The 25,663-nt window shown below is 36.4% G+C and overlaps 1 protein-coding gene across 1 annotated transcript in view; it reads right to left on the bottom strand.

Moving 5' to 3' along the window:
- Nucleotides 1-14,847, bottom strand: part of usp6nl (USP6 N-terminal like) — a 55,947-nt gene extending 41,100 nt beyond the window's left edge. The window contains exons 1-2 of the mRNA XM_084111403.1: nt 14,651-14,847; nt 6,381-6,466 (exon numbers count right to left, since the gene is read on the bottom strand). Of these exons, the coding sequence (XP_083967529.1) occupies nt 6,381-6,384 (4 nt within the window). The 5' untranslated portion in view covers nt 6,385-6,466; nt 14,651-14,847. The remainder of the gene's footprint in view (nt 1-6,380; nt 6,467-14,650) is intronic.
- Between the last annotated feature and the right edge of the window lie 10,816 nt (nt 14,848-25,663).

The raw sequence follows: 25,663 nt of genomic DNA, 5'->3' as shown, positions 1-25,663 counted from the left end.
AGATGAGTGGAATATGTGTGTAGATTGTGATCAGAATGTCTATCCATTCTAAAGTAATAAAATATTTCACAGACATCACTTCAAAAAGCTGAAAACACAGTTCTGCTTGTGGATGTCTAGTTTACTTGCCAAGTACGTCAAACAAAACTCTATAATCTTTTCAATATTTGAAACCATGTTCCTCACATTGATTAGCTCTTCCTCAAAAGTGCTCATTTTCCCATTACATTGTAAACACACGTTTGTCTGCCTGTAGACTGGTAAAAGACCATGTTTTACTTATGAATCAGCCTAAATGGCTGTCAATTTAGATCAAATAAAAATCTCTTTTAAAAAAATTCAAATGACATCCAAAATGTGTAGTGTTGGGGTGGTCCCCAGGACAGGTTTGAGAATCCCTGTAAAGGGAAGTGCAAATTATATTCAATGCATCTGGGAAAGTGACTACATGTCAAGCGGAATTTAAAAATGACTTTTTACAAGTCACGATCATGCACCTATGAGTTTGTGTGTGTATGCATCACCGTCACACACACACACCCTTGAACCAGACATGTGCAGCGAAGTAAGAAAACTTCCAAACTTCCGAGCTCTGAATTTGGCCCAAACCCAGAGTAGTCCCCCGTATCCTTGGCTGGGATAGGAACCAGCTGATAATGAGGAGTTGGGGTGGCGGAGGGATGCAGAAAACTGTCAAGGAACATGTATATATAGGCCTCCTCTCATGCTGATTGGATTGGATAGATAATTTCAATGATTTCCTCCCGAAACTTTGTTAATAAAACATAATTTAAATTATATAATTTATATTAACTTACATAACTGATGCATAATTTAAATATAAAAATATTTAAAATGTCAATTAAAACACAGACAAGGCTGTTTTTGCAGAGAAAGAGCAGCTTCAGGAATAAGTCTGTAGCTCTGTTCCAGCAAGTGAATGACATCATAATATCATAAGTGGTCGATTAAGATCGTTCTTCATAAGGAGCAAATCTCCAGAAGATCCTTTGCATCAGACGGTCTCATTCTATCTTGACCACTTGTCAAGGTTAGATCACAAATCTGGGCAGTCTCTCTCTCTCTCTCTCTGTCTGTGTCTGTGTCTGTGTGTGTGTGTGTGTGTGTGTGTACACACAGCAAAAGGGCACAGGATCCATTTCCTCATGTTCCACTGTTTACCATGAAATGTAATCACATTCCTGAGTGATTTCCTTCCTGTGATCATAGTTAGCTGTGCAAACACACCCACAAGCTCAACACGGGTATCTGGGTAAAAGTCACATGACAGATCTATAGGCCTTTTTCTTTTTTAATGTCATCTTTTTAATGTTTGCCTAGTAGCTACTATTAATTAATAAAATTTATTTGCAATAATTAAATAAATATATGCCATTATTATTATTATTATTATTATTATTATTATTAACAGCTATGAACAAACCCCAAACCTTGTATAAAATCTAAAATTGTATTAAAGTATAACATTTTATTAAATAACTCATCCTGCACTTTCTGAGCTACAAACCTGCATGATACCTTAAAGGGAAAATAGGCTCATTTTACAACTCCCCCAGAGTTAAACAGTTGAGTTTTGCTGTTTTCGAATCCATTCAGCCGATCTCCGGGTCTGGCGGTACCACTTTTAGCATAGCTTAGCATAGATCATTGAATCGGACAAGACCATTAGCATCTCTCTCAAAAAAATGACCAAAGAGTTTCGATATTTTTCCTATTTAAAACTTGACTCTTCTGTAGTTACATCGTGTACTAAGACCGACGGAAAATGAAAAGTTGCGATTTTCTAGGCTGATATGGCTAGGAACTATACTCTCATTCCTGCGTAATAATCAAGAAACTGTGCTGCTGTACCATGAGTCCAGCAGGCGTAATGATATGACGCAGCACCTGAAAATAGGTCTAATAGGTTAGACAAACTTAGTCCCGGTCACGTTGTAAGTTACTGAGCTGGGGACTATTTTCAGGTCATGGTCCGACTATTAATGGTCATGTCCGATTCAATGATCTATGCTAAGCTATGCTAAAAGTGGTACCGCCAGACCCAGAGATCGGCTGAATGGATTCGAAAACGGTAAAACTCAACTGTTTAACTCTGGGGGAGTTGTAAAATGAGCCTATTTCCAAAAAAAGTGGAGTATCCCTTTAATAATGTGTCTGTTTATTTAAAAGAGGCATGCTTTTTACTTTTCTAAGCACATTTTTTATTTATTTTTGCATGGCATACAATAAAACTGGCAAAAATCCCACAGACCTACGCTGAAGAAGGGAACCGAGTCATATCAGAGAGATTTGGAGCTCTTTCAGTGTGGACCAGTAAGCAACAACTTATTTTGTAGCTTTTCTAAAAATGTCAACAAGTAGGAAAACAGCATTATGTGCTTGTCAATTATTCATAATGAAATGTTAATCTGATGATGAACACTGGCTAGTTAGAAGGATGTTTAAAACCAACAACACAATTATCATAAGAATATTCTGAATTTATAATTCGGATTTATAATATAACATGCTCCATTTTTTCTTAGCATTCTACAAGCATGATCTATAAAAGCAGCTGGAAAAGCTGCCCTGTGTCAGTACATTATCACTTGAATCAATCATAAATTGTGACCAAATCTTTTCTAGATTAAAAAACATGACATGCTGAGGGGAAATTAAACGGCATCTTTCTCAATTATTTTTTTTTTTTAAAATCCCCCTTCATCTCATTTCAGGTGCTTATTTCAGTTCATCCTGGATGAGTAATTTCTCTCATTAGTGCTGTCAGTCACAGGGGGTAATGAGGGTAATTAACTCAACAGACACTCACAAACAGACTCAAACACACACTCTCTCCCTTAGTATCAAAACTCACAAGCAAGGCCAAAAACTAGCCTGTACTGCCAATACTCTACACAAAAACAGTGGCTGAAAAATTAGATCAGAAGAAACAGGGAAGCTAATAAACAGGCTGTAATTTGTGTTCCCTGGGTTATATTGTCTACACCACATCCTCAAGAGTCACACACACACACACACACACACACACACCTCCTGTGTGTTTGTCTGGCTATTTCAGGTGCCTTTTACTGTCACCGCTTTTGGTCTTTGTGCAATTTCTCTATTTCTGTCCTGATTGATGTTGAAGATGAAAGAATCGAGACCTGAGGTCTCAGATAAACAACAGAAGAAAAATGTTGAGAGATGTAGAAGGATAGAGGTGTGGATCTAGGGGGAGGGGGAGGGGATACACCGCTCTACAGTAATTTGAAAGTGATTGCAGTACCAGTTTTGGCCACAATCTTACATACGGTTTTCGTTAAAGCTCCAAATTCTAAATTCCAAATTCAAAGTCAGAATGGTATCTTCTTTAAATCTGTAAATATGAACTTGTTGTGTTCTGTGAATAAACAAATAAATAAATAAATAAATAAAACAAAACAAACAGTCCTCCGAAGATCCCGAAAAAAAGTCTGTTGGTGCTTCAGTGACTACTTCGCTCAGAGAACCTGTCAATCACAGCTGTCAATCATGACGTCACACCACCGTTTTTATAGCATCAAATAACTAACTAAAAACAAACTTATTTTAAAAACAAACACTTGAATTTACATCAGCGTGATAAAAACTACAATAAATGACAGAAACCACCTTTGGAAAAAAGATATTTGATGTGTAATTAAATTGTTTAGTTGGTCTCAAGTCCCGTTAAATAACACGGGGAGGCGGGGCTTATGACCTATACTAGGACCAGTCACCGGGGGGGCGAACGAGACGTTTTGGCTTCACTTTTCAGGGCTTGTGCGGCACGCTTGCTTGAGGCTTTTCATTTTTGGTTGAAACATCCCTTTAAACACTGATAATGCAAGAAAAGTACTCAAAATGTACCATTTCAGTTCAAGCCCAAGACGATTACAATAAAAATATGGTTTTAAAAATCATTCTAAATTTAAAAGATTAGCAAAGTCCAAAACCACAACTATAACGGTAACGGCACAGAGGAACAATATCGTTGAAACAATCACTTTTAAAACAAATTTTTTTTCAGGCTAATGAATGATAAAAATATTGACAACCAATAAAAATCCATCCTGCTTTAAAGAGTTCGAGCAGATGTCAAAACTGCAGCGTGCACCTATAAAAAACACAACAATATCGTACGTTGGTGTGGACTCTATTATAGTTATCTTTATAGTTATTGTTCTTGGTGTGAACGGGCCTAAAGTATTTGCCTATAGTAACATGCTGTCAAAGTTCAGTCAAGTAAGGGTCAATGACACGTCGGATCACTATCATTCACTGTACTGAGAAAAAAGAAATTCTAGTTGGCTAGAGAGTATGTAGCACTATTACTGTTGTTGACTGGTTTGGTGTGGGGTCACACTGTGTAATCCAGTTAAATGTCTCAACTCAGCCATCCCCCAACATGGCGGCATATTCGCCACAGCAACTGCACACACTTAAATACACTCCAGTCCTAAAACACGCCATCTGTGAGATTGCACGTCAAGCTCCCATAAAATCCTGTTCTTACAGGAACTTACCAAAGGATCTGAGTTGATCTAATGCGAATCAGGGATGTCCTTTAACTAGATTGTATAAAGCTCAAGCTGATTTTAACAATGCATCTACAAATAAAGTGGTCACGTTACAAAGTCTTATCACATTTACTCACACAGAGACACACCCGGCCACCTCTGCTGTTATCTCTGATCTCAGCCTGTGTTCGGGATGACACACTAGCATACTGTACATTAGCTATTTAAAAAATATATATATATATTCTAAGAAAGTGTGCAAAATGCAAATGCAAAAATATTTTTAACCGGCAACATACTACATTTTTGTAACATAAGCTCACTATAGCAATTTTAATTCAGCAAGTGTTGTGCAGTTTTCATCTTCAAATTATAAACAGATATTTTGCATTTATATTCCAATTTAGTGTTAAAATATCTCATAAACTATGAGTAAAGAAGAAGAGTAAAACTACTCTTTGCTCTTTTTCTTGTCTCACTGTTTTAAGGGCCTGTTCACCCCAAAAACAACTATAAAATAACCATAACGATAACTGTTAGCGTCCATACCAATGCACAATATCGTTCTGTTTATTATGCATGCATTCAGTTTATAATATCTGCCGCTTTAAATGCTCGAGCTTTGTAAAGTCGGATGGATTCTGACTGGCTGAAAAAGTTTTTATCATTCATTAGCTGAAAGAAATTGTGATTCCAATGATATTGTTTCTCTATGCCGTTATCATTATAGTTGTGGTGTGAACTATTCTTTTACATTTTATATCTTTATTGATTTACATATACATCTTTATTGTTATAGTTATCGTCCTTGGTGTGAACGAGCATTTACTGGACTATCAAAATTTAAGACATTTTAACAGTTGATAAGGATGCACCACTATTCCGATAACATAATTTGTGTTATAGCCAATAACCAATAAATGGCCAATATTATGATCCTATATGCACCTTATCTTTATGTAAGAGCGGGCACATCCATTTGTAACTTGAATGTGCCTGGCTTCCGGTGTCATTCGCTTCCAGTTATTTTAGCTATACAAAAACTAGGGATGCGCGATACATCGGCCACCATATCGGTATCAATGTATGATGTATGTTCATTTTTAATGTTATCATCATTATCGGTGTGATAAGAATATATTAAAGCCGATAAATAATGGATTATTTCCTTCAGCTGAGACACTTCAGATGTGCACTGTTCGCTATGATTGTTTTGAATTGCTTGAAATATGATTGGAATCACTTCAAAAAGGAAAATAGAGTTAAGTGCAACATGTGCAGCGCAAGTCTGTCATATAAGCTACATAAATGAGAACTAATGAGAACATTATAATTGTGTGATTGGGACATGGCTTTTAATGGTGAGACTTTTGTTTTTGTATTCAGGCTCTCAAAAATTAGTATATAAAAATTTGGATTTAGATTTATTGGCTAATAGGCCTATATCAGTTACCTGCATTATCGGTTATCGGTATTGGCCACATTTTTTTTATATCGGTGCATCCCTAACAAAAACAGCCCGTTATGCAGCTTGGTATTGCAAACTAGTAGTCTATGTCTTATCATATTTTTTTTATGTATTATTATATTCATAAATAAAGTTTGTAGCGCAAATAGTTTTCCTGTTTACTGCACTTTGTTATTTGTTTACCTAAAGAGGTTAACGAATCAGAAGTCTCGCAAATTCACACAAAATAGCTTACTTCCTCATTTAATAATAAGGTGGATACCATACACTCATTGTTTTAGTGGACTACCAAAAGTTATTAATTTACCACACATACTACTGAGTTCTGCTATTTGCCACAAGGTGAGTGTCTGCTGATTTCCACATGTACTCACTCATACTGTGATGCCGGGGGTTGGTAGGGGTGTGTGGTCCAGGTGAGGGTCTTCTCAACAGCTGTTCTCCTCAAGGCACTCATGACCTGTACACATCCAACAAATATATCCTTAACACAAAAGCAAACCATTGTAAATTCTCATTGCAAGCAATTGGTGTAAACCAGTCTTTTAAACCATTACTAAGAAAAGCGACGGAAGATCCAACCACAGCATTCCAGTCAGCCAGCCAAATGCGCTGAACCAGTGTTATCTCCCAAAGAGAGCAAAGATAACATTCCACCATCCAAACCAGACGTGATCCAGGAATTGAAGGTGGAATGGTGAAGATGTCACAAAACCGACTTCAGTTTCCATATGAGAATTATTTACAAGTCAATCTAATCATTGAGTCATAAAAAATATGTATATTTCAAATATGCAGGTGTCAACCACCACACCTAAAATAATTTTTGGAAGCAAAAAATATTTGGGCCCTTATGGCATACTTACAAATGAACGATGTTGCCATAATGCGCAAACAAAAGAACTTTTCTCATAACTAACTAAAACAATTACTAGTTAGGTGTGGACAGTATGACCAAAATCTTAAACCCTGATATGCATCATTTAACCATGACATCAACAAATCTCAATTGATATCATCAGTTTATGGAAACTAATTCAGTACAGCCAGTTAGTTTCCGTTTATGCATATTTTCAATGTGCTGTAGCCACCCAGTTGACAAAAAGCCACTTAAAATGAGTGTCTACAAGAAGATTTTAAAATCCGGAAATTTTCCTGGACAGGAGAGGTGATATTCTGATGAATAATATCAGAACAATCCTTTAAATATTTGTATGATATGTTTTAATCACTTAATAGTCATATTTATAGAAGTAGCAATGTAAATGTGTTACCGTTTAAGATTAATTAAATATGTTTAACATCGTTTAATTTCTTTAGGCAGGTACCAATGTCAGTATTATGTTTAGTGCTGTCATTTAATTTGTGCTTTAATCATTAACTCTGCAGCGTGAGTGTTTCTAAAGCAACGGCTGAGGGCGTGACGGCAAACTTGACATCATTCTCTCTTTTGACTGCTGTAATTAATTTCTCTAGGCTATATTTTTTCCTTCTTTTGGAAAGTTGTGGAAATGCTATCATGGATTTTTTTTCTTTTGCTACTGGAGCAACTGGGAATACAAAAATGAGAAGACGAGCACTAGACTGCCGCAGGATAGTAGGGAAATTACTCAGAATGCACATTTTGGAAAAGAACATATATTTAATGTTAGCGCAGAGAACATGATTTGTTGTTTGAATAGACTTAAAGGTCTATAACGTAGTAATAATCTACGTTCTCATGAGTAACTGTCTATATAAGTGCGCTGAATACTGTTAAATACCTGAGCCGTACACGAAAGTAGTTCATTGCTCAGCTCTAAACTAATATGAATAAATATGTAATACAATATTATAAACATTAACATTGTGAATGTGAATTGTGAAAGTAAATGTACTATGTATGTATTTAAACTAACTCTTGCCTATATACATTTTTTGACACTATTTAGACATTTTTTTATAATATATACTGAGTCAAATGAATATATATGAAGTTGTATGTGATTATTATTATTTTATTTAGTTAGTTCGTTTTTTGGGTGGAGACTATTAACAAAACACGTTCAATTTTAAAAACACAGAAAATATTTACCTTTAGTAAAACATCCACCTTAAGTCTATACGGCTATAACTCTAAGGGACTTTTCACCCATTTTATCATCCACCAGGAAGCCACCTTCATCCACCTTCTAAAAGTAACAGCACACCTCTCTTCAACAGCCAGAAGTTGACGAATTTCAACCAGCTTAAACAAACAGAGCATTTATTTTTTTTAAGTGCCAAATAGACAGTCAACATCTTTGGAAAGTCAACCAAAAATGGCTTTTGAACATTAAACTGGGATAGAAAAAAACAAAACAAAAAACAGGAGCTTATCTATTTCATAAGACCCAATGAATCCTTATCTCCTCTGCACCAAACACAAACATACACACAGTGATGATATCAGGCTCGCTGTCATGACCCAGTGTAAAAGAGCTAACCGCTACTCCCACCCTTCCTGCCTTTTCTTATTTTACCCCTCTCACTCCTTCATTTAGGACGACTAATAACCCCTCTCACTTACTTGCACACCACCCCTGCCTCCTGCAGTTGCCATTCACCATTCACCATAGTAGAGTAATGATCACTTCCATTGTGTGTGTATGTGGATGACAGTAATGGGACGGCAGCGAGAGGAGGTAATCACTGTAATAAGATGATGCAGACCGACCGGGTGGAGGTGACAGGAAATGATAAGGGTCGACCCGGGATGGGAAGACGATCTCTCCCTTGACATGCTTGTGTGATGAGCAAACTTTCAGTTGAAGGAATAGTTCAACGAAATATGAAAATTCCACATTATTTACTTAGCCTCACATTGTTCCAAACCTCGGTCTTTAGCATTCAGTGAATAGTGACAAAATAATGACAAAAACAAATGTGTCATGCAAGTAGTCCATAACAGTGTTCATTTTATTAGTCATTTTTATTTTACCATTTTCATTTTAATGTTTAATTTCAGCTTTAGTCATAGTGCATCACGTAACTAATTGAAAATGAAATAGTAAGTTTAAGGTCTTTAATATTTCATTTGTATTTCAGTTAGTTTTAGTTTCTTTTATTTTAAGTAATGAAAATGTTATCAAAACCACATGAAACCAACAGGATTACAATGTCTAAGAACTTTTCATGTATTTTATTTCTAATTCTTACCCAGCCACAGCAGAGAGAAAGAAAAATACAACTTTTCAAACAGTGGCTTTCCTCACACAAAGCAATTGTTGGAAGATTTTTAATACAGCATTCAAATCATACAAACTTGTGTGGTTCTATTTGTCCTTCTTTTAGCTTGACTGGTTACTCTCTGTTTTCATTTTATGTAAAAGTGTGGACAGTATTCAAAAACATCTCCTTTTGCATTTCATGGAAAATTCAAAGATTACATGGGCTTGGAACAAATAAGGTGAGTAAATGATGACAGAACGTTCATTTTTGGGTGAACTATCCCTTTCAGATCAGATGGAAGACAGCAGCCAGGTGAGCGAGAGAGGAGGGGTGTGTGGGGGGGGGGGGGTTCTGGAAAAGCTGGTATTAACGCTGGGATTACTGTGGCCATATGTTCACATGATCTGGGCTGTCAATAGCATGACACAAAGAGGAACAACCATAGGACAGTGAACTTAAACTAGTACATTCAACAAAACCGCACCACCCAGGCACGTTATCCTCAGTTTAACATCTGAATATGTGTGTGTGTTTGTGTGTGTGGGCTGACTGCCTCGTTTTGAGCCAGAGCAGTTCTCTCTGCCAGTGGGCATCAGTACCAGCACCGGCCTCCCCTTCAGTGCCAGGGCAGGAGCTCAGGAATGTGGAGACCTTTAGCACATGCATGTGGGTCTCATTTTTTGCAGTTAGTCAGCCGCTTTGAGCTATATATTGAATATACATAGGCTACATATAATAAAGCCTGTATTACTTTGTTGAGAAATGATTTTAATGCACTTTTTAGTTGCCCATTACATTTCCTAAAAATCATCAGAGGTTTTGTGCCCACTGCTGGTGTCATAACTTGCATGAGAAGATCAATTCAGTATGTTTTAATCACTGGTTCAAACTTTTCATTGAAGTCTATGGAAGCTTGTTTCCGCCACAGAATAAAACATTTTAAAAGATAATTGCGACTTTTTATCTCACAATTGCGAGTTTACATCTCGCAATTCTGACTTTATTTCTCAGAATTGCGAGATATAAAGTCAGAATTGCGTGAAATAAAGTCGCAATTGCGTGTTATAAAGTCAGAATTGCGAGATATAAAGTCAGAATTGCGTGAAATAAAGTCGCAATTGCGTGTTATAAAGTCAGAATTGCGAGATATAAAGTCAGAATTGCGAGATATAAAGTCAGAATTGCGTGTTATAAAGTCAGAATTGCGTCTTATAAAGTCAGAATTCTGACTTTTTTTCTCGCAATTGCGACTTTATATCACGCAATTCTGACTTTATATCTCGCAATTCTGACTTTATAACACGCAATTGCGACTTTATTTCTCACAATTCTGACTTTTAATCTCGCAATTGTGAGAAAAAAAGTCAGAATTGTGAGATAAAAAGTCGCAATTATTATTATTTATTTATTATTCAGTGGAGGAAACAAGCTTCCATAGAAGTCACTATGAAATCAAAATTGAATATTTTTGCTGTTTTTTTTTTAATGGAATATAGCAGTATTTATTATTAAAAAAAAAAAAATTAATGTGCCATCATAATCTTTAATCAAAATAACTTCCCCTCCCTCTTTATGTTATTAAAGTCGACGGTGACTAGTCACTGATAAAGTCATTAAATAAGCCTGAACCTCGAGCTGAGACTCGAATGCGGGTTGCCTTGTGCACAGCTATTGCATTATGACACAGCGCTGCCCACAAGGCTATTGCCCCTATGGCTTATTTTATTATTGTCTTTTGGTTGTTACATTTATCACAGATTTCTGCTCGTTCTAAATCAGATACAGATAAAGTCCCACAGTAAAGATTACGTTTGCATTAGTGAGAGAGAGAGAATGCTTGAGAATTAATTCTACCTGGCAGCGTCTCTCTACTTATAGTGAAGCTGTGGGTTTTAGTGACTAAGAAATATATGCTAGAACTGTTCAGTTTCTAAGCTATTTTAATGATAAATCACAGAACAGTGTTGACTACAATTCTGCGCTGCTGAATGTTTCTGTGTCCGCGCGATCTGTGCATGATGTGCAAGCTACTGTCTGTATATGTGTGCGTTACAATGCAGCAGCGCATTAGTTCAGAACACAGATTAACTTACGTGTACAATAAGCTGTTTAAAATGTGCATTCACCCAATAAATTGAGCATCCAGATGGTATAATCAAACATCTTGTGCGCTCTCGGAGTATGCATTTATTTGTCATTTTAACTGTTTGGACACGGAGCTTTAAAGTGGACTTCAAAGATTTCTTATCCTGTTGTGCCCTCTATTGGCCATGATCAGTGACTAGTCAACGTCAAACTTAAAGCGTCATGGCAGATAATTAAAGTTGACTAGTCTGTGCAACCCCTACTGTGGATTTGCCCCCTACTGCTGATTGGCTAGTTTGTTGTGGTGCTCAGTCCAATTAATTTTCAAATGTTTTTCAAAAATCGCTTACTGCACCTTTAATTTGCATCAGTACTCAAAAATTATGCACGATAATAAAATTCTGGATGATACAATAATAATTATCTTATTGTTTTTGTGGCTGAGAACCGATTAATGGCTCATTTTAACATCCTATGCTATTTAGACAAAATTAACTAAAAATAAAATATAATATGAGCTAAAATTCATTTGTTTTAAATGTTATGTAATTTTATTATATATATTTTTTAAGCTATAACGCTTAGCCTGCATGGCAAGCAACAAGATGACAATGGCTATGTGTGTCTGTGTTTCTGGGTAAGGGGAATTGTTTCACGAGAGTAATAACGGCTTCCTACACCAGTGCTCACCAGAGAACTGTCTAATGTACCAGCTATGAAAGCTTTGCTCCATTTTGTTGCCATGGTACATCCTCTCCCACACACACAGGAAGTGATCTTTGCCTTATCTGTGGGATAAACCAGTTCCTCATCAGCTCCCCTCTACCTCTCCAGCTGAAGTCATTTATCAAATAACTGTGTGTGATGTGTGTTTCAGCTATATGATTGCTTCTTCTTTCATTTACAGCAGTTAGAAGCACAACAAAGGCTTCAGGGATGTTGCTGTGACTGTCTGGGGGTTTGGATCTCAGTTTTCTTTTTTAATAGCAAAATCTTACCAAATCACATTTAGCCATTATGTTTTAGTGTTATTACAAACCATCCTATCATTTTTACTAGGACAATGCTTTAAAGACATAGTGAATTTCTTTCTTCTGCTGAACACAAAAGAAGATATTTTGAAGAATGTCGGTAACCAAACAGTTGATGGACCCCATTGACTTCCATAGTTTTTTCTACCTATATGGAAGTCAATGGGGTCCATCAACAGTTTAGTTACCGACATTCTTCAAAATATCTTATTTTTGTCTTCAGCAGAAGAAAGAAACTCATACAGGTTTGGAACAATGCGAGTAGGCTAAATGATGGCAGAATTTCATTTTTGGGTGAACTATCCCTTTAAGGTTTACACACTGAATTAAATAATATATTGTTGTATTGTTTTGCAGTAAAAAAAAAAAAATCTTAAACAGACTTTACTGTTTTTACCGTGTACCTTTTTTTTGTAAAAGTGTAAATGATTTTTAAATTAATGTTTCTGTTGGAGAAGTGCTCTGATTAATTAAAATAATCAAAACTGAAAAGTTTAGGTAACACTTTATTTTAGCGTCCTTGTTACACGTTACGTGTAGTACTAACCCTTAACCAAACCCTAACCCTAATGAGTACATACATGTTGTTAATTATCATTAGGCTACTTACTTAAATGTATAATTACACTGTAACACAGACACCTGTGTAACCAACGTTTATTTAACAGGCTAAACTGTCCAGCATTTACATTAAGCTCAGTGTATTACAATGGTGCATGATTAATTTATTAATTTGCAATTTATTGCATACAATAAATTGTACACTCATACCTCAACAAGTCCACTACAGAGTTTTTTGAGTTTGCATAAATTGATTTGATCAGTTTTTAACTAAATATAATATAAGCTTTTAGATGAGAGATTATTTTTCAAATTAAGACCCAGCAATAAGAAATGACCATATCAGGTCAATATTAGCAGTTTATAACATCCATATATGGGACTTATTTCATATATTTTTTCAGGTTACAAAAGTATTCAACAGTTACACAGTTAATAATCTGATTTCATTAAAAAAAAATGGATAAAACTAACTAAAACTAAAATGCATGCTGTACTGTAACCTACAGTGTTGACTGTGAATGCCTGCAACCACAATTTCCCTCATGAGATCAATAAAAGGACATTATCTAATAAATTCTATGTAATAAATGTTAAGTACATTTACGTACAATATTGAATTGTTTTAAGATTAAACATGATCGTACAGTTTGTTTATCTTAATTTAACCGTCTTTTATCCCAGTGCCTCCTCTTTTAAGATACTTTTTAAGTGGGTGAATCTTGTTTCATGCCGATTTCACACATGTACTGGACGTTCTTTGCTCTGGATCACACATGTGAAAGTCTCTGTTTAAGTGATGTTGAGAAGGGCTCAGCTCTATATAACAGGACAGTGACGTGTGTGGTCAGCACATGCACATGTGAAACACAAAGCTCAGCAGAATGTGAGACACCAGAGCATGAAAACACACACTCACCTAAATGCTTCATATAGGATCTGCACTGATTTATTTAAACTGACAAAATATATCAATTATGATCAGTTAGTAATGTAATATACTTAACGTTAATGAGGCAGTGATTCATGAGTTGAGCAAACAAATTACGTACTAAATACGCGTGAACATACACTGAATATTAACATTATACTCATATTCCAAAATATGTATTGACATTAACATTATACTTCAAAGTATTTCAAAGAATACTGTTATTACTTTGGTAATTGGTGGTATCACACCATATACGTTTGGTAAGTGGACATGTAAGGAAACTTACTAACCTATCTTAGTCGTTTGCTACAATGCAATATTCTGGCTTAATAGTCATTTTAAATCGGCATAAATTTGTTTTATGGATTTAAAATTTTATAATCTACAATAAAGTGATGAAAATCTTGCTTCTCCACAATATCATTTATGTGCCAAAACATTTAAAGGCATTCGGGACACCTCGTGAATGACAGCACGCTCAGCCAATCAACGCTTGGCATCTGTGTTCTCAGCCAATCAGCGCGCGTCATTTGTGTTTATCAACAGCCCATCAGCATCAATCCTGCTGCTGGAGGCCGTCCGAGCGTTTGGCTCGCTAGGCCTCATTGAATACAATTATAAACAACTTTAGAGTAAACAAAGCAGTATTTCTGTCAGTTAGAGTTAATAGACATCTACAATCAAGCATATCACCCTATCCCCAGGGTTTAAACTCCCTCTCACATCCAGTTTGACTCTATGGGGCTCAAACTGCCCCGCTAGCGCTACTTTAGCACAGCAAACACACATAACTTCACCATGGTCAATATCTCCCGAACACAATTGATCAATAATACGCGTTTACCTTAGTAGCTCGCGTCCGCGCTCCGCTTACATCCCTTTACGCGACTCTATGGCGTAAATGCGAGCGGAATACACGCATTGTCCGGCATCAGGAAGTCCACGGTGTTCCCGCTGAAGTGAGTGAGTGAGCGCGCTCGCTATGGAAACAAACCCCTGCAGCAGCAGCTCAGGTGCTCGCGCGCACCCGACAAACACTGCCCACATCATCATCATCATCACAATGCTATGCAACAATCATACAGTTGCATTCCTGTCTTCAGCATAGTGATGACTGTGATGTTTAGCCCTTCTGTGCATATACATTCATTTACTATTATGTATTGTAGTTGGCCAGCAAAGTTCAGCATAAATTACTTAGACATTTATAATGCCACAGGTTTATTACTATTAAAAGTAACACTAAATAGTAGTCTATTATAGTATATTAGTGATAAGTATCATGTCCTTAAAAAACAAAACAACTTATGTGACAGTATATATAATATTGGCTATTAGGAAGGGATGTTTCTGAAATGTATTGTTTGTTTAAATAAAATTTGTTTTGTGAATTTTTTATATTTTTTTATTATAACTTAATGCTGCAATGTCTTGGTGTGTTAGTTTAGTCTTATAAGTGCCATGATGATGATCTTGCTTAGAACAATTTAAAAAGTAACGAGTCCATCTGGTGGCCACAATATGTAACCACAACCCTTATACGCTTGGTTAGGTGTCCTTGATACAGTGTAATTATACCTTTTAAGTACCGAGTAATATTAATTAACTACGTGCACTTACTATAAGCCTTAATGTTAGGGTTTGGTTTGGTTGGTGCATGTAATTATGCATAATTTATAGCGATTACTATAGTAACTACATGTAACAAAGACACTAAAATAAAGTGTTACTGGATGTTTTTAAACACTTTAGAGTAAATTGTTTTAATTCATCAAAAGTTAAGCAAAAAAAAAAAAGTTATACAAGATTCAACTAATCTTTTAAGTCAGTTTAATGTAATATAAATTGAACTGACTTACACATCCAAGTTTTACTTAATTTAAGGCAGCAACTTTTTTACACAAAGCAGTACCGAGTAATATTAATTAACATGTACTTATAGGTTTAGGTTTAGCTGATTGTAATTAAGCATAATTTACTGTTGTTGTTGTTGTTATTATTATTATAGTAAGTGTAGCGTGTAACAAGGACACTATAAAACACTGTTACCCACAACATGTGTTCACGAAATCATATTATTTCAGCATTGTCCTATTATATAAGTAAGTGATGCACAATCAAAATAAAAAATATAGTGAGCATTTCACGGACCATTTGTGAAGTGTGTACTTACTAGTTCAGACAAATCCAGCCGTGAAAAGGCGTTTGTCTTCTCATGTCGTCTTGTTTGTCAAGTGTGTTGACTTTGCATTGTTTGCCTTTGTTCATGTATTATATAAAGCAGTTACTTTAAGTTTAACATCACTTGCTAAAGCCCAGTACTGATTCAATAATGTAAAGGTAATGCCTATGGAGAGAGAATTGTGTCTTTATTACATGCGAGAAAATAAATGATCTGAGAGGGAGAAAAAAGTTTGAGAGAAAAAGTTATCACACTGATAGCAAAAAAGCATTTCATGAGAGAAAAAAATAATATTTGAGAGAAAAAGTTTTCATACCAATAGCAAAAAATAGCAAATAGCTATAGCAAAAGCAAAAAGTTTTGAGAGAAAGTATTTTCTCATAGAACAAAAAAATATATAAATTTGAATTTTTTTAAATTATTTCTGAGGAAAAAAAAATCTCTCTCAAAATACTTTGAAAAAAAACTCTCAAATATATATTTTTTGCAATCAGTGTGAAAACATTTTCTCTCTCAAAACGCTTTTCTTTGCTCTCGATGCAATTTCTTGCTCTCCTGTCAGGATTTTGCTTTCACTGTGAAAATTGTGTCATGGGCGGGGCCACGTTCCTATTGGCCAGTCGGGTGAGCATCGTCTTGTCTTGGGAGTCGAACTGAATCATTATACCATTGTTCGGTTCACCATAGATGCCACCTCTGCCTTAGTTGAGCACGGACCTATTTTTTACAGTCTATAGCACGGACACTCCAATGTTTGGATAAGATGTAGTGATGGGAAGTTCGGATCATTTTACTGGCTCTCATGTTCGATCTCGTTCATCAAAATGAACGAATCTTTTTTCGAGTCATTTCGTTCATTTAAGGGGCTTTAAATATTATACTTTTAACAGGCAAATTCCCCGAACACATTCACCTACGCAATCTTGATCATACTCTGAATTAAGAAATCATTATAATGCAGTCAAAATAATTTACAGGGAACATAAATAATTACTTTACCTTCCGAGTCTTTCGTTCATTTATCACGTGACAAACGCAATGAACGGATCGTTCATGAACGACTCATCACTAATAAGATGATTCATGGTGATCTTAGATGATCACGGACGTATTGCCTGCGATAATTAATGCGATATTGCTCAGCTTGTCAGTGAACTACGGCTCTGTGTTAAATGCCGCTTCATCTGAAGGCAGGAGATGGCGATTTACTACTAATCAAGGAACCGGCTTTACTGACGAGATGCGCATAACAATGTCATCCGATATATCGCCCAGGCCCAGCCCTAGTTCATCATATACAACCTCCTGTACAGTTACTCGGACTCAGAATAAACAATTTTGTTTTAAGGTCAATATGATACATTTCCTGTTTGAACCTATAACTTAACTATAACCTAAAATGATTTTTATTCATGTGTTTAGCATCTGTATGTCTCACTATAGGTAGGCTATAGAGCACTATCAGTGTGTTGTGCCTGAACGGTTCATTGAACGATAGTTCATGAACTCGTTCATATTTTGGGTGAACGTGAACTGAAAGTAGCCTACTGTATTACTGCCTGATGAACGTTACTGTAAGCTCGTTCATTCTGGTGTCTGTGAACGTCACGCTCTCTCAGTTTAACATCGTTCAACATAGTGCCAGATTTCTATAGAGCTTTCCAGGCGAAACCCCGGCTTAACGGTCCTCCACGGGTTCCGTCAAGAGTGAGTATGTGAGCGAGAGTGAGTGACAGTGAGTGAGTGAGCGTGTGTGTGCGTGCGAGAGCAATTGTGTGTGTGCGAGTGAGTGAGCGAGCTACAGTGTGTGTGTGTGTGTGTGTGTGCGCGCGAGTGAGTGAGCGAGCTACAGTGTGTGTGTGTGTGTGTGTGTGTGTGTGCGCGCGAGTGAGTGAGCGAGCGAGCGAGCACAGTGAGTGTGTGTGTATTTGAGTGAGTGCGTGTATGTGCGAGTGAATGTGTGCGTGAGACGGCTCGCGGTGACTGGTCGGAAAGCAACGTGTAGTCTGACATATTTCTTGTCCATCCACGACATGACAAGATTTTTAGGAGTCAAAATCGTGTAATCTGAACCAGGCATATGATCACCGTGAATCATCTTACCCAAACATTGGAGTGTCCGTGCTCAACTAAGGCAGAGGCGGCATCTATGCCGGTGAACCGAACAATGGTGTAATGATTCAGTTCGACTCCCAAGACAAGACGATGCTCACCCGACTGGCCAATAGGAACGTGGCCCCGCCCATGACACAATTTTCACAGTGAAAGCAAAATCCTGACACGAGAGCAAGAAATTGCATCGAGAGCAAAGAAAAGCGTTTTGAGAGAAACACTTTTTTTTTTTTAGAGAAAATGTTTTCACACTGATAGCAAAAAATATATATTTGAGAGTTTTTTTCAAAGTATTTTGAGAGAGATTTTTTTTTCTCAGAAATAATTAAAAAAAATCGAATTTATATATTTTTTGTTCTATGAGAAAATACTTTCTCTCAAAACTTTTTTTAGTCTCAAATATTATTATTTTTTGCTATTGGTATGAAAACTTTTTCTCTCAAATATTTTTTTTTCTCTCATGAAATGCTTTTTTGCTATCAGTGTGATAACACTTTCTCTCAAACTTTTTTTTCTCTCTCAGATCATTTATTTTCTCGCATGTAATAAAGACACAATTCTCTCTCCATAAATGCCTGCCATAATAAATGTAGCCTACTGTGGTAGTGAATGATTACTATATGATATTGATATGCCAAAGAATACGTTGTAATACCGAACTTGTGACAGTGTTTTTATAGATATGTTTACACAAAGCAGTGTCCTTCAAGATCAATCTAAAATACAAATGAGACACAGTGTATATTTTTAATAATTTCCGTCATTTATGAGACAAAGTAGCAGATTATGTGTGAATACCCAGGTGATCTGCGATTTCTTTTAATGCAGTTGCAGAATGTGACCACTAGAGGCCAACAAAAGCCGTGAGTTAGAATCCCTATTTTTTACAGTCTATGGTTAGAATGTATTTACGTACATTTGCGTTCAAATCGTTGCGTGTGTAGTTTATGGGAGTCTTTTATTCTCTCCGTGTTGCTTTCAAAGGTATTCACTTTAAAATATTCCTCACCAATGTTTCAGTTCCTTGTGATGTATTAATGAGAGACTTATGAGGTAGGCCTAACTTCTCCTTCAACACCTTAAATGTTTGTTTGTTTGTTTTCGCTCTCGCTTCCCGCATATTAGGAAGTCATTATAAGTAATTCCTGCCATTCATGTATGGTTATATTGCTTGTTTTTCACCATGGCAGTAGTTTGACCAGTTATAGTGTCAAATAAATGTGAATTAACACAATACAGGGAAAAGCACACAATAGTTTCATATTCCACAATGTCTTTATCTGTTACTAATACGTTTGTATTTATCTGAACTACAATACAGACCAGAGGCATTAGCCTATAAGATAAGATGCATCCCTCGGGTTTGTTCAGTCTTAACTTACCTGCAGCCATACGCTCGTGGTCGGATCCAGATTTTTTCCCTCCATCTTCCTCTAGCTCAGAGCCAGGAGAAACTCTTTTGTAGCCTACCTGACTGATGTGATGCCTGTGTGTTCCAGCAGCAGTCGTCTTTGATAAAGTTTTCAGATTTTTTTTTATAGTCCTAAATTCAGTTTTCTTAGTTCTGCTTTTTCCCCCCTTCACTCTGAAGTGATTCTCATGTAACGTATTTTGACAGCGTCATATCTGAAAACGCAACAACATGGACCTTTTAAAGATAACTACTGTGACACACTTTTACTGCTTTACCTCCGGTAAAGGTAAAGAAGAAAAAAAAAGTTTGTCCTTAGATGTGTGCAACAGAAACCTCTTTATTTCTTCATCTGTGCTGTTTTTCCTCCATAGAACTGCAGTTTTCATTCAGCGGAATCTCAGATTTAAAGGGACAGTGCACCCCCAAAAATACAATTTTGTCATCAGTAGTACTGCACCTCACTCAAAAGCAGTCTTATGGTTTCAGAAGACGTGAAATATAGCACACAAGTAGTGTGGACTGCTTCTATGGTGTTTTTGGTCCCATTTGGAGCCTGACAGTCGAAGTCCCCATCCAGTTTCAGTCTACGGAAAAGTGTGCCTTGTGCAAAACATCTCCTTTTTGTGTTCCACTGAAGAACGCAAAATCATATGCATTTCGATGCGACATGAGGTTGAGTAAATGATGACAATAATTATTGTTGAGTGTATTTTTCCCGTATTTTTCACGCAAAACAAAATCAAGAACTGAATTCCTGGCACCTGCTCTATCTGGCAGTATCATTTGACTCACTTTATAATGTTAGTTAATTGATTTGGGACTCTCTGGTATCTCTGTAGGGATGCAGTGGACACATGGACAGCACATAGTGGATAGGGACACAGACAGAAGGACAGACGGGGGCTACGCCCAGAGCAGCGGTACAGTACAGAACAGTGTGACCTCTTAGTCGACACCTTCAGTTTTATGCAATCCTCGACCCCATTGTTGAGTTTTTATATTACGTTTTGAATCAGATCTAGCAGGAACAAAGAGGTCAATTTTTTTTTTTTTTTTTTACAAATTTAACATTTTCCAGTTCTTCGCTTTGAGGTCAAACATTACAAAACCAAAAGAGGGGTGTTTTATAAATGGAGCACGGAACGGCTGTCCATCTACTGTCACAGCAAGTTGGGCTGCACAGAAATATACATATATAAATCTTTATGTATATTTACCATGTTTGGTGATGAGACTGAAATTAAAAACAAAACCAAATATCCAAGAAACACATAAAAAAGTGAAAAGGGAGATAGAAAAGAGACGTGAAACACCGGAGGGTTGCGTGAACATTTGTACAACATTGGACAGGTACTGGAACACCACGCCACAGAGAAAGAGACGAGTATTAGGAAAAATGGTTTAATATCGGAGACAGAGGCAAAAAACTGCATCACACAAGAACATACATTTACAAAAATAAGTCTGACTGTTCCAGCTACACAGTTAGGTTAACAGCAAAGACAGAGAAACCAGAAAAATCTAAACAGCTAAAAGCAAAGTCCTCAAATTACTTTTTATCTTGTTTGTCAAACTAATACATTTATCCACTGAAGGTGACTAAATACTTCTAAATCTTCTAATCGTCTTTATCATGGTGACTGCACAATACTTAACTAAATGAAACTTACCGCTGTTGTAAAGACTCTTTGTAAAGACGAACCGCATTACGTATTTATAAGCCAAAAGGAAAACTCCCGACCCTCTTTCCGAAAAAGGAAACGAACCAAAGAAAACATGAAAGCAAATATCGATGTGAAGAATAAAGAAGAGGAGGCTAAAGATACCAAGCCAAAGTTTCTCCTAAAAAATCTTTATATCAAAACCTAACGTTCTGGACGCCAACTAGAAATCAAACTCGGGAACCAGACGCCGTCGGCCCCTGGCTGGGGCCGCGCAGTCTGTCGGATAGTTTTTTTTTCTTTTTTTTCCTTTAATTGCCAGTATAAAAAGTTCCACTGGTACAAAAGGCATAAGTACAATCAGTGATAGAAATAGGAAAGCCTGCTTTTTTTGTACTTTTTAAATTCCCATCCAATGACAGATTTTCAAAGTGTTGTCAAACAAACATGTATCACGCTTACAGAATCCACTGAAATGCATTGACTTTGGCTTTTCTCAAGACAATACTTAAAACTATTTAAATCTTTTTAGAATCAAACGAAATGATATTAATCTACAGACGACAAGCTTTTGTTACGGCACATTAGATAAACACATACATTTCCAAAAAACTTGACGTAAGCCAAAATGCAAAGAAACTACACATCTTTTTTTCCTTTAAAATACACTTGTTAAATAGCACTTAAGAGAAAGAAAGAAACAAAAGAAACAACAAACAGATTTCAGATGTGTGCGGTGCGTAAAACCCCTGAGTTGAAGAGTCTCAGCGAGAACTCCTGCGGACCCCTGTGAGTTTGTGCTTTACTAAACATCTAACAAATGTGTGTGTGAGTGAAATTGTGCAGGCCGTGAATGCTTACCCTGTTTGTCTGAAGTCCCGAAGTTGATTGTGATGAAGTGTGGTATACGAAGTAGAACACCGTGATGGAAACGACCGAATATCGATATTCCTGCACTGAGCTGAGGTAAAAACACTCAAGCCGAACCGCAGTTCATTTTAGAGTGATATTATATCAAGTCAAACGAATCAAATGAGGCCAAACAAAAATTTAGCATAATTATAATTCCCTACATGCCACTTAGAACTCGGTCTTGCGAACAAAGTTTTCAACGAGTCGAAATTGACTGCTGTACTGGGTAAGCGTAAGAAGTCGTCAGTTTTAATACTGCGTGTTAACGCTGTGCTAATGCGCATGTGCTTTTGTGTTTGTGCTAGTGGTTATATGATTTGGCAAAGGGAGCAGCATATCATAAAACTGACTGACTCGAACTTCCCAATATGAAACTAAGGGGTAAATTATAGGCAAACGTAGGCTATTTCAGGCCTCAGGCTCATTCGTGAAACACGAGAAGAGCGAATTTCTGTATAAACCATTTGTTAAAACACTAATTCTTGTTGCATGTGTGCGACAATACATAAGAATGGTCGTAAGTCACAATTCACGCAAGAATGACTTACAAAAAAAAAATATATGAATAAATTGTGCTTGTGAGAAAAAAATTCTACTTAACTCTTTCCCCACCAGCGTTTTTTTAGTTCCCAGCCACCGCCAACGTTTTTGACCATTTTCACAAAAATGTTATGGCCCCTAGAACATTTTTGTTGTATGAATATCTGAACATGCAATATTTCAAAATAAATAACAGATTAAAAAAAAAAGTTTTATTTTAGCTTCATGCATTTTTTTTTATCAATACTTGAATGTGGGTAAGTTTCATTAAAAAAAGCAATATTTTGAGCAAAAAGCTTTTGATTAGATCCAGATCAGATTCAAACCGATGATCAAAACATAGATGGAGTAGCCTAGATCGAGTCTATCAACAGTCGTCCTGGGTCGACGTTTCATTCAGTAACATTAGGCAGTTTTGATTTATATGCTGTTTAATGTTGATGATCGCGTTATTTTACATATGCATATAAATACATATGATATCGCTTGTTTCTGCATCTTCTACGCACGAGTTTTGATCAGGAGATCAAATAGCGCCCTCTTTCAGAAGATGCATAATAGCGCCCTCTACCATATAACAGTGGAAACACAAATGACGGAAATTCCCACCGATGGCGGGAAAACTTTGTCTCATAAATGACGGAAATTTCCGTCAATGATGGGGAAAGAGTTAAACATGTTTACAAACAATTTATACAAATTCTTTATGTACATGTATATAGTAATTCACTTGAGAATGATTTTACAGAAATTTGTTCAGTTTGTACGAAAATGTACGTAAGATTCTTGTTTCATGAATGAGTTTTGCTGATCCAGTTTTGGCTAAAGATTAGAAATATCGTGGACGAATAGACAGCGAACAACCAATCATAGCACACACACCTGTACAGTCACACACACACACACACACCCTTGGCACACATTTTAAATGTGCAGCAATGTATTCCAGCCCATTAATACTGATCAACGTGTTAAGGCAACGGCAGAGCTTGGGTATAAAATAGTGCTATAGAGTGAAGTAAACTGGTTTGAGGGGGCTGCCTGTAAACTACGTTTGTAAACAATATTTTTTTACGGGCCGTTTGAACGATGTGTAAACGTTTACAGCAAAGTGCTACAGGCGCTATCGAACACTGCGGATCACGTTGAACTACTTTGGCATCAGGACGGAGTTTTGGTTGTTCTACGAATGTAAAATAGTCCTGATAAAGGCAGCAGAAAGCGAGACTACACTGAGACGTTCAGAATTTAACATTAGAGGAACACAGATCAGCTTTTGTTCGATGATTCGGTGTGTAAAGAGGCTGTCGTGATGGCCCTGTATAATATCATGATGGTCAAAAGTTCAACGCCTGATTCACAATTCACATAAATGCGTCAATATTTTGTCCCATCACACAAATTGTTCACTGACAAACATGTATCAGATGAATTTGTCCTGTGAAATTTGGCTCCTAATAGGGGCTTCTGTGGTGTAACTGGACCCTTAATCTGTGTGTGTGTGTGTGTGTGTGTGTGTGTGTGTATAAGGAGAACTGCTGAGACTCAATCTCAGGGGCTCACATACACACACTGTCAAAGAAAAGAGGGTTGTGAGGTCAACCTTTAGCACAGGTGTGTGTATGCGTGCATGCGTATGTGCTTACCTGTGAGTGTGTGTGTGTGTGTGTGTGTGTGCTTGTGAGAGTGATTATGACACATGGGCACTTTTTACATCTTTACAAATAAAGAAAAAAAGAAAGAAAAGCAAAAAACATGAACATTTTCAGGCAACAAGACCACAGAAGAGCAAGTTAACAACCTTTTTTAAATCTATATCTTTAAATATGAGGGTTCCATACAAAACACTTACGTAATAAAATACCCATGTTATCAAATAATTTCACAAGTAAAACACTGAAGCTTGTAGGCAGGATGTACCGTCAGAATTTGGCACTAAATTCCACTCATCTTGTTTTTTCTTTATAAGAAAAAAAAATCACATTTTGCTGAACAACATAACACATCTAAATATTGTTTCCCACAATAGAAATAAAATAATATAATGACATAGATGCTTCACAAGCCGACACTGTAACTTTTAATAATTTTTATATAGCTAATTACCCAACAAGAAATTTAGCAAAGAGGGAGTCCTATCAAAAAAAAAAAAAAAAAAAAAAACTAAACAAAACAAACAAAAAAAAGAAAGAAATACAAATAATAAACCAAACAAAAAAGGTAGTAGTAATAGTACGTATGAAAGGCTTTGTCTATTGTTCAAGTAAATTGATTTTTAGTCTTCTCTTTAAAAACATGAGACAAATAAGACTGTTAGACTTGATGAAACCACGACTTTATCCACGAAAAGCACCGACGGGACCGCGGGTTACACAAACTCTGTTTTTTTCCTCTATACATTTAAACAGTATAAAATATAGGTCATTTCATGTGCATTTAAACCACGGATTGTCTAACTGTAAGTCAGTTCAGCAAAAGGTGTGACACGTAGGTAGCATTTCCCCCCAAACAGGGCAATCTTGTGTGTGTGTGTGTGTGTGTGTGTGTGTATGTGTGTTTTTTTTCTTAATACCTTTACTACTCTAGAAAAAAGTGGTTTTATATAGACTTTAATGAGAAATCAAGCCACTTAAAATGGCCTTATCAAAAAACTTTACACTGCCTGAAAAATGTAAAAACCACGAGCAAGCTCTGAGAGATTCTAATATCGATCAGGCAGCTTTTTTTTTTCTTTTATTAAAACTGCGTGGAAGTAGTCTATTCGTCTAGAAACCAGCGTGGGTTTCTTACGGCAGGCCTCAAAATAAAGAGTGTTGCCAACAGTAAGTCCCAACGCCAATCCCTGTATTGAACGTTCAAGTTTACTTTAAATGAATGAAAACAAAACAACAACATAAAGAGAGAGAAAAAAAAAAAAATCTGACAAAAAAACAAAACAAAGAAGAAAAAAAAAGTCAAACGCAAATATTCATAATTGATTTGCCACAGGATTTGTTTTTTTAAGTTTTTTTTTCTTTTTTTTCTTTCTGTTTTCTT

Source organism: Abramis brama, assembly GCF_963993115.1.
Source record: "Abramis brama genome assembly, chromosome: 4".
Taxonomy (NCBI): Eukaryota; Metazoa; Chordata; class Actinopteri; order Cypriniformes; family Leuciscidae; genus Abramis; species Abramis brama.
Note: the sequence above shows the minus strand (reverse complement) of the source record. Positions and strands in the feature narration are given on the sequence as shown.